The sequence below is a fragment of the Leptonychotes weddellii genome, unplaced genomic scaffold (assembly GCF_054177405.1).
Source record: "Leptonychotes weddellii isolate Sample4059 unplaced genomic scaffold, ASM5417740v2 HiC_scaffold_6487, whole genome shotgun sequence".
In the NCBI taxonomy this organism is placed as follows: domain Eukaryota; kingdom Metazoa; phylum Chordata; class Mammalia; order Carnivora; family Phocidae; genus Leptonychotes; species Leptonychotes weddellii.
Genome location: NW_028033830.1, coordinates 1 through 10,152, shown reverse-complemented (window position 1 = coordinate 10,152; position 10,152 = coordinate 1). Strand labels below are relative to the sequence as shown.

The 10,152-nt window shown below is 34.9% G+C and overlaps 1 protein-coding gene across 1 annotated transcript; it reads left to right on the top strand.

Annotated features, from left to right (window-relative positions):
* LOC115940532 (NKG2-D type II integral membrane protein-like) lies at positions 1 to 9,015 on the top strand. Its single transcript, XM_081811249.1, has 4 exons — positions 1 to 52; positions 1,877 to 1,976; positions 7,674 to 7,781; positions 8,407 to 9,015. The coding sequence occupies exons 2-4, from the start codon at positions 1,886 to 1,888 to the stop codon at positions 8,580 to 8,582; spliced, it is 375 nt and encodes a 124-aa protein (XP_081667375.1). The 5' UTR covers positions 1 to 52; positions 1,877 to 1,885; the 3' UTR covers positions 8,583 to 9,015.
* Positions 9,016 to 10,152: the final 1,137 nt, after the last annotated feature.

Genomic DNA, 10,152 nt, shown 5'->3' with positions numbered 1-10,152 from the left:
TTCCTGACCACGCTATTTCTCCAGCTGGTGAGATCCCAAGGCACAGAAGCAGGTATTACAGCCAGCGAGCTTGTGTGACCCATGTCTGTGCTGTCCCATTGTGGAGCAAAGGGAGATAGAGTAAAATTTGCTACAGGAAAGCTATGTAGGAAGTTGTGGGGGGTTGGAATGTTGCAGAAAATAACTGACTTTGGGATCCGGATTAATTTATATCTAATGTTAACTTTATTCTACAAGTGAAGACAGGAATGGATCAGAATGAGAGTGGGTCAAAATATTTCCTATGCAGAATATGATTTTTTTAATCCTTAGATATTTTAAGGACTATTTAATTCTTTTTTAGACAATATAAAATGTGTTCCTCCCCCTCTTATCTCTACAGGTATTACCTAACTGCTTAGCAGTGAATTATCCAAAGGTTAAATTCCCTCATCTTTCAGTTAAGTGTAATAAAGAAAAAGTTTATTGCTTTGAGAATATGATTATTTTTCTATCAAAATAAATCCAGGTTTATATTTACAAATTTATTTTCTTGTTTTATTTTGTTATACAGATTTTCAATTAAAATACAACTAAACAAAATCCAGTTAGAGAGAAAAAGGACCTTAAGACAAAATTTACCTTATAAATTGGCACTTTGGTAGAAAGAGTATTTATTGAAAATCAAATATCAGTGTGTTTATACACTTTATCATTATTTGCTAATGGTTCACATCACATTTCCTGACATTCTAAGGTAACTGAATGGTGAAATATTAAGATATTTTAAAAACCCAAGTTTCAAATCTATTTAGGAGAAACAGTTATCTGTTCTTTCTACACTTACCAAAAATATTCTTTTGGGAAAAATGTTTTCTCCTCTTTAATCACTATGTACTTTTTTTAATTTCTAGGGGAGAGTTTATTAGGTGTTCTTTGGAAGGTATCGTTCATTGAGTTAAGTGGAGGTTCATATATATCTGGATAAATATAAATAAGCTATATATAATATTATACTTGAACTAAATATATATTTGCATATATTGCATATTTAAGTATAATATATAATATTTTAATATACTTATATATTTATTTGAACTAGATTACATTTAATATATTTTATACTTGTTTATTCACATATGTTTATAAGATTTATATTTATTTTAATTAAAGACTATCATTTATTTGCTCTCTGACCTTGGGAATGCCGTTTATGCTCTTGAAGCTTCAGTTTTCCTCATCTACAAATAGAAAGGACCACTGTGCAGCATTGTTGTTAGAATTACAAGTTATACCTCTCTCATGTAATGTTACTTCTGAAACTCCCTTTCCTTGGATCCTGTGATTTCTGCATTTTCCTCACACTCTAAAAACAGGGTCATGACCCACTGACTTTAAAGTTCAAGGGATAATGTAGATGAATGAGTGGGGTCTGACAAAGGCTTGTGACAGATGTGGAGTTTGTCAAATTGGAATGTGTGTGTCCTGACTAAAGAGGAAGTTACTGTATTTGGTGTCAATAAAGTTGCCACTTGGGCATAAAACAGGCATTAAGTGATCAGACATAATTTTTCAAAAGTTAATATAAATCTATTTTTTAGGTGGGTATGGAATATATAAATTTTTAAATTTGGCAATGAATTCAATTAAAAAAAAACTGAAACATAACTTGCCCATAAATGGTAGTGGACCTAATTGTGTAGGATCTCTGTTTAAGTCATTACAAAGAGAAATGTAAAAAAAAGTTTTCCTAACAGTCCAGATAAATATTTACTTTAACTTGCTTATTTCAGATGATCATTTGTTTAGCTGTCACTGTTACTTCATGATAAATATAATGTTATTTTCATGTCTCATGAAACATTGCATAGGATTTGAGCTGTGTTCTTTGCTGCAGCCCTCAAAAATGAGCGAGGAGAGAGTGACATACACGGAGCTGAAATTACCCTATTCGGGGAAACAGAAGGGTGAAAGATGTCCAATGAATAGAAGGAGAGGTAAAGGGTTTTGTTTGTTTTTTTGTTTCTGAAAACATTATGATGTCAAGTAAGAAAAAGTAAAATCATGATAATTGTGTCTATACATTTTGATATTATATATCTGTTCTTTACATATGAAGAGGTATATTTAAATGTAATATTTAATGAGACTTGTGACCAGAGTAAATAGTGATATTCATTTTAGTTCCAGAATGAATTTCCATTTTGTTCTAAATTTGAGGGCCTTCCTAGGCTCAGTGCTTACTGTACATTTTGCTTTCTGACTTTGTACAGAATTTCCATGGCATATTGTTGCATTATCCCTGGGAGTTATATTTGTTATCCTCCTGCTGACAATCACAGGCTTAATATATATGCGTGAGTATCAGGCACACAGTTCTTAGAGCAATGAGCCAGAGTGGAAAATGAGATGCTGTAATCACTGAACTTCTGCTGAACCTTTGTAAATCATAAAATCATGGAACACTACATCAAAAACTAATGATGTATTGTATGGTGACTAACATAACATGATGAAATAAAATAAAATTTAAAAAAGGTAATAGAAGATTTGCAGGGGGCGCCTGGGTGGCTCAGTCGTTAAGCGTCTGCCTTCGGCTCAGGTCACGATCCCAGGGTTCTGGGATCGAGCCCCACATCGGGCTCCCTGCTCGGCCGGAAGCCTGCTTCTCCCTCTCCCACTCCCCCTGCTTTTGTTCCCTCTCTCGCTATGTCTCTCTCTGTCAAATAAATAAATAAAATCTTAAAAAAAAAAAAGATTTGCAGAATCCTAATTAATCTTATAAGGATCCATTGTAAGACATTGTTAAAAAAATCATAAAGTCCTATAGAAATGTTAGTAATTATGACGGTGTTGATGATAATATTGAGGATGATGATTTTATTATTTTGCTATCACTTAGGTTTTATACCACACAAAATAGTGTAAGCAATAGCAGTAATGGCAGAAAATTTGCCTGAAATGTACAGTGAGGCTTACATATATATTCATCCTTATATTTTGTGTGGAAGGAGGTTTTCCATATTATCAGAGAATTGGAAAAATCTTTATTTGAATTTTACATTCCTTATCATATTGCAATACTGCTTAAATCACAAGGGGAATATAAAGTTGATATATTTTCTATATCACTTTTTATAGATTTTATATCAATTTTTTAAACAATGTGTATAGAATACTTGTTTTTAATATCCTTTTCCTGATGTTTATTATTCTTTGTTTCATTCATTCAACAACAATTTTGAGTATCTTCCCTGGGTCAGGAACTATGGATGGCACTGAAGAAATAAATTTTAGAACGTGAGCTCTCAATGAGCTCAGTTTTAAGGGGAAGGTTTTTTTTTAAATGAAGCTGTTTTTAAAATAAATATTATTGGTGCTGTGATAATGGCATGAAGATATCAGATGGGTGGGATATTCCATGCTGAGGTCAAGAAACTTTCCTCTAGGAGATAATAATTGTCATGATATAAAATATAGGTAGGATGTAATCAGGAAATTCATGGTAGAGAAGACTCTTCCAGGCAGAACAGCATGAACAGAAGAACATATTGATGTGTTAGGAGAATTTCAGTTTTGGGTAAACAAAAGAAGTAGGTAGAAATAAGTTTCATTAGATACGCAATTTATGGTAATTTTAATATCATGTTAGGAAATTTTAGATCTGTTCTAAAAACAAAAAAGAAATTATTGGAAGATTTATCTGAGGGCAAAACAGGACCCATGTCCCATGAGCAGATAGGGATTTTGGAAAGGTCAATCTGAATAGACTGGAAAGTGACGGAGGCGACACGATAGGAGGATGTTTCGGGAATTAGGGTTAGTTAGAATGACTAAATTAGGGGCACCTGGGTGGCTCAGTCATTAAGCGTCTGCCTTCGGCTCAGGTCATGATCCCAGTGGGATTGAGCCCTGCATCGGGCTCCCTGCTCAGCCGGAAACCTGCTTCTCCCTCTCCCACTCCCACTGCTTGTGTCCCCTCTCTTGCTCTCTCTCTCTGTCAAATAAATAAATAAAATATTTAAAAAAAAAAGAATGACTAAATTAGTGTCATGAAAGAAGTAATGAAGTGTAGGGACCACATATGGGAAATATTTGATGTGTAGAATTGTTAAGATATGCCTTTTATTGATGGTGTGAGGGAGACAAGTGAATTAGTATTACCATTTGACATCAGGCTTATACACCTTGGTGAATATATTCCACTAAATGTTTTAGAAGACACAAGAGGGACATTAGGGTATGATTTAGGGTGTGTGTGTGTGTGTGTGTGTGTGCATGTGCGCTAATAATGGTGAAGAGTGAGGTGCTGGTGGCATATCATTGGAGGGTACCAGAAAGAATTAGATTAGTCTGAGTCTTCCAAAGTGAGTTTTTGCAGTAGACACAGACTATCCGCACATATAGGATAGAATCAAAAGTCTGAAGATCAAGAGAGATGCCTAGATTAGAGATATGAATTGCTTATTCAACAACTAATGGAGCAAGTATTCAAAAACATAGTAGAGGAAAGAAGAAGCTAGACCCTGTGTCACCTCGTGAAACCAGGGAGAGTAGATTAAGTGTAAGAGGAGCAAATAGTGAAAAACAGTGATGGTGTGGTTTAACAGGGAAGGGATCCAAAACATTATGGCATCATATGGAGAGGAGGCAAAAGATAGTTATGGGTTTCAAGTAGTACAGAAAGACGAAGTATTATGATAGTGAAAGGTATGCTTATTATATTTGGCAACAGAGAGGCCACTAATGACATTTTCTAGAGTAGATTCAGCAAAATGGTAGGTTGGGTCAAAGCTTGATTACAATGACTGAAACTTATTCAAACATTAGGAAGTTGAGAAAATGAGTACAGAAAATTATTTTTTGAATTATGGCTAAGCAAAAAATTTCCCATGTGTTGAAAATATGTGGATGTATATGATCTCATACATTGTAGAGGGACTATAATCTGACACAAGCACTTTGTCAGTTTGGTATTATCTCCTAAACCTGAACATGAGTCGGTCATTTTCTGCCTAAGTATATGTCCAACAGATACACTTGCACATGCACAGATATGCACATCTACGGACTGCTTATAGCAGTGCTGTTTACTATCAAACACCTCAGAAATACACAAATGACCATTAATGGGAGAGAAAATGAAACCTCTGCAATTTATTTCCTAATGCAGTTTATGTAGCAGTTAAAATAAACTACAGTGATATACAACGATGTGGATGAAATTTATGAAGATAATGTGAAATGAAAAAAGAGCAAGAGCACAAAAGTTCTTGTATATCATACTTTCTTACAAACTTAAATAGTTAAAAACAAATAAATAGTAATATTTCAGGAAATACATAAGGAGACAATAAAAGTATATGTAAAATTTATCAAGGGGTGATTGTAATGGGCTTTAGTAACACTAAAGGTAGGAAGAAGGGATGAAATAAAGTATAAAAGTAGATAAATGTAATAGTTAAGGTGCTAGCTACAATTTTTGGTGGTTAGCATATTGGATAAATAAATAAAAATAAAGGTTCTGAGAGCAAATTTGAGAGTGTTTCATGAATGAAGTATTATGAACAACCTTATGCTATCCCCAAACTAAGAGTTAGAAAAACAATTCTCTTACAAAAAATATGAAGAATAAAGGATAGGAAATTTTGTGGGAGAGGTGACTTGAGCATAATGCAAGAGAAGGGAACCATGAGAAGGAAAATGTTGAGGGTCCAAGAGAGAAATATAATAGTAGGAGATCACGATCACCAAAGATTCAATAGGGGATGAAATCAAGACCAGGGGTTGAAGTTTCAGACTTACTCAATGAAAAGCAATTTTTTTTCCGAGATAGAATGAGGGATACCTGTGTATTTATAGGCGGTGAGGCAGGATTTTGAGAGGAACGTACACTTGCTGGTGACTGTTTCCATGTGAAATAACACACGAGGCCATCTTCTGAGGGGGAGTGTCAAGGAGGTGCACTAGATAATTTAGGAAAAGTATAAATACTTGAAATAGCTGTTGATGAGAAAAGAGTGTGACTCAATAACTATACTGTGTAATGTTGAGGTGAAATATTGATGAGAAGCATAAGTGTTAGTCAGCATTAAACTGTATGGGTACAGTTTTGTGATTTTTGGTCATCTGACTTTCAGAAGACTTGTAGAGATGAGATGGTGAATGCCAAGAGTGTCCAAGGTTGGTTATTTTTGTATGTTTTTTATTTTATTTTTTATTTTTAAAGTAGCTTCACACCCAACATGGGGCTTTAACCTAAGACCCTGAGATCAAGAGTCATATGCTCTACTCACTGAGCCAGCCATGTGTCCCAATGAATTTGGCTGTTTTTAGATGTGCATAAAGACTATGTTGTAAGTTTCTTGGAGGTCCTGCCAAAATTAATTTTGTACCATGTGTCCTTGGATAGTCAGCAAGGAAAGGACAAGGGAATTGGTTAGTCACAAGATCTTGTAGTATTTAGGTGTCAGAGGTCTTTTTTTTTTTAAGATTTTATTTATTTATTTGAGAGAGAGAAAGATAGAGATAGCAACAGAACACAGATGGGGAGGTGAGGGAGAAGCAGGCTCCCTGCTTAGCAGGGAGCCTGTCATGCCACTCCATCCTAGGACCCTGGGATCATGACCTGAACTGAAGGCAGACGCTTAACCAACTGAGCCACCCAGGCATCCCTAGGTATCAGAGGTCTTGACATGTCTTGTTTATTTTTAAATTTATTTACTTATTTTAGAGAGAGAGGGAGAGCGAGAGCTTGTGCAGGGGGAGGGACAGAAGGAGAATGACTCCATGTTGTGCGTGGTGCTGGTGGTGGGGCTCAAACCCAGGACCCTGAGATCATGATCTGAGTTGAAACCAAGAGTTGGAGGCTTAACTGACTGAGCCACTCAGATGCTCCTTAATGTGTCTTTTTAATTCAAAACCAGTATATGAACATTGGAATGGATGGCTCAGTTAAAGCAATAGTTACATTTATTGCAACTGACTATATTAAGAGACTGTGCAATTGATTTTGTTGGATTTTTACAAGTAGCCAAGAATTTGACTGAATGATGATGGGTCGTAGCAGATTTGGAAATGAACGTTCTCAGTTATGTAACAAATACTTTAAAGGATTTTTCTTTTAATGTTCACACACTGAAAGAGCCATATACTTCATGTTTTTACATTTTTATTTGTGAGTTTGGGAAAATGTTGTTATTCTCTCAGAGATTTTTAACTTTCCTTTTGCGTATTAGAAGGAGCCATCTGAGCTCTTACTCCATGCACATTCAATGAATCAATTATAAGTTTAGTCTAGAGGGGAGCCAAATCCCTATATTTAGCTTTATATGCAAATACTAAATACAAAATAATATACTGAATACTCAACTTCACCAACTTTAAAATCTTTATTTGAAGTGTAGATGACATAGAAACTAGTAATATATTTGATTTCCTGTTTATATTTTCTGTTTTATAAAAGTTGATTACTATTTTACATACTTAACAAATAATAGATAGCAAATAAAGTTGTATAATAAAAATCTGTTCTATGTTCGGACACTTCATAGTATTTTATCCTCACATTTCCTCTGATGGTACTCTCATTTAGTCAACAGCATTCACCATGCAATTTAAATGAGAGTAAGTGATTATAATAAAGTGACCTATTAAAGGCATTCATGACCTTAATTTTCTAATATGGGTTGAAGTTTTTCAGAGGTGTTCTGGAAACACAATGCAAAATATGAAAGACATAAAAGACAAAAACGCTTCCTTTGCAGAAGTTGAAGGTCATTCAATTTTACCATCTATTACAGGTATGTACTGAATACTTATGCTGTTAGTTACAGATGATTTTTTTTTCATGGAATTATCCCCTTCTGTTCCTTTTCAATATATAATTTCAAAACTTTACATTGTATTTTGTCAGGTCCTTTAACTTTGCTCACCTTTTAAAATCAAATCATTTTCGTTACTATAGGTAATTGAGCTCAGCTTTCACAAAGTCATGTTGATTTGATTATTTGAGTAATTTATCCTCATGAATGAATTTTCCCCAATATAGATCCTTTGGAATTAATACCATCCCTGTACATTCCATTGGTGGATTTCTCCCAGAAGGGAGAACTGCTCCATGTTGCTGCAGTGTATTTGCCCTTGAGAAGACAAGATTTCTCAGTGCAATCCTAACAATGGCCTTAATATGAATTTCAGAAACAAAAAAACATAGGTTTCCTTTTTTTTTTTAAGCAAGTCTGTCAGAGACAGTCTCTGGCTCCACAATTTGGCCAAAGAGCTATTTCCAACATTAGACTTCTGGGATTCAGAAATACCACCTATTTTTTTTGGTTATTCAGTCTGAACTAAGCAATGAAATATATAGAAGGTGCAGGTCTCTAAGTGTTCTTGTGGTTGAAGATCATGGTGGATTTTGTTTTTAAGATAAAGACTATATCAGACCTCAAGAAAAAATGCACTGCTGTGGAAAAAGCTGTTACTATTTTGCAAAGGAAGAGAAGACTTGGGAGAGGAGTAAGGAGTCATGCCAAGACCAGCGTTCTAGTCTCATTAAGATTGATAATAAAGAGGAGCAGGTATATCTACTTTATAAAACTTGAGTAAATACTTTATGAGAAGTTCCTGTATCTTGAGTTACAATAATTGCTTAGACTTTCCTCCAATACTATTTGGCCACTTTGTGTTGAAGCACTTGCTAACTGGTGGAGATTGCTTTGCAGAGGAGACACAGGTGCAACAGAGACCTAGAAGAACCATTGTTTTAAACCAAGAGAAATGGCTCTGCTGTGTGTGCCATGGAATGATTTTCAGTTTTTTTTTTTAAATTGTATTGTATTGTATTGTATTGTATTGTATATGTTGTTTCTTATATATGTTGCATCTTCAAATTTAGTATACATCAGGGAGTTCAGTTTTTAGTTTCTCAGGGCTGATACAGGGTAAAAGAAAAACTGCTTTCAATGTTCTGAGCATTCTGAAAGAGAGTTTCTCATTGTACTGAGTTCTGTTCCTTTGTCAGTACTTCTAAGGGAAGATGAGTTTCTCACTTCCATGGCTATGGGAAAAAGGATGAAAAGTAAAGAGATTGAATATAGCAGGACCAATTCTCTAAAAATGAAATTTTCTTTTACTTATCATCTAGAATGACAGAGGAAGCATCTCTTTTCTAGAAGAGAAAATTTAGATCACATTTGCCATTCCTTATAGGATTCGGGAATATTAAGTCAACAGACTGGATTCTGTAGCTTTTCTTCTAATGATTCCATTTAGGCACTGAGTTCCAAGTATACTGTTTAGTGCTAGCAATGTTCTTTCTATTAGTGTCTGTGAAGGAAGACTTAAAAAACTCATGTTAAAACAAAAACAACATTCGGGGGTGTATGGCTTGCTCAGTTGGTCAATAGTGCATGTGATTCTTGATCTTGGAGTTGTGAGTTCAAGCACCATGTTAGGTGTAGAGCTTGCTTAAAAAAAAAAAGGAAACCTATGTTTTTTTGTTTCTGAAATTCATATTAAAATAACAATATGAATGAATCACTCTTAACTATAAGAAACAGATGAACTAAATAATAGCAATGGAATAAAATAAATTTTAAAAATCTAGGTACATGAGTATCCTGATTAATTAATTAATTTTTTATTATGTTATGTTAATCACCATACATTACATCATTAGTTTGTGATGTAGTGTTCTATGATTCATTGTTTGTGTATAACACCCAGTGCTCCATTCAGTATGTGCCCTCTTTAATACCCATCACCAGGCTAACCCATCCCCCCACTCCCCTCCCCTTTAGAACCCTCAGTTTGTTTCTCAGAGCCCATAGTCTCTCATGGTTCCTATCCCCCTCCGATTCCCCCCTTCATTCTTCCCCTCCTGCTATCTTCTTCTACTTTTTTTTTTTTTAAACATATAATGTATTATTTGTTCCAGAGGTACAGGTCTGTGATTCAGCAGTCTTACACAATTCACAGTGTTCACCATAGCACATACCTTCCCCAATGTCTATTACCCAGCCACCCCATCCCACCCACCCCCCACCACTCTAGCAACCCTCAGTTTATTTCCTGAGATTAAGAATTCCTATCAGTGAGGTTATATGATACATGTCTTTCTCTGATTGACTTATTTCGCTCAGCATAATACCCTCCAGTTCCATACACGTCATT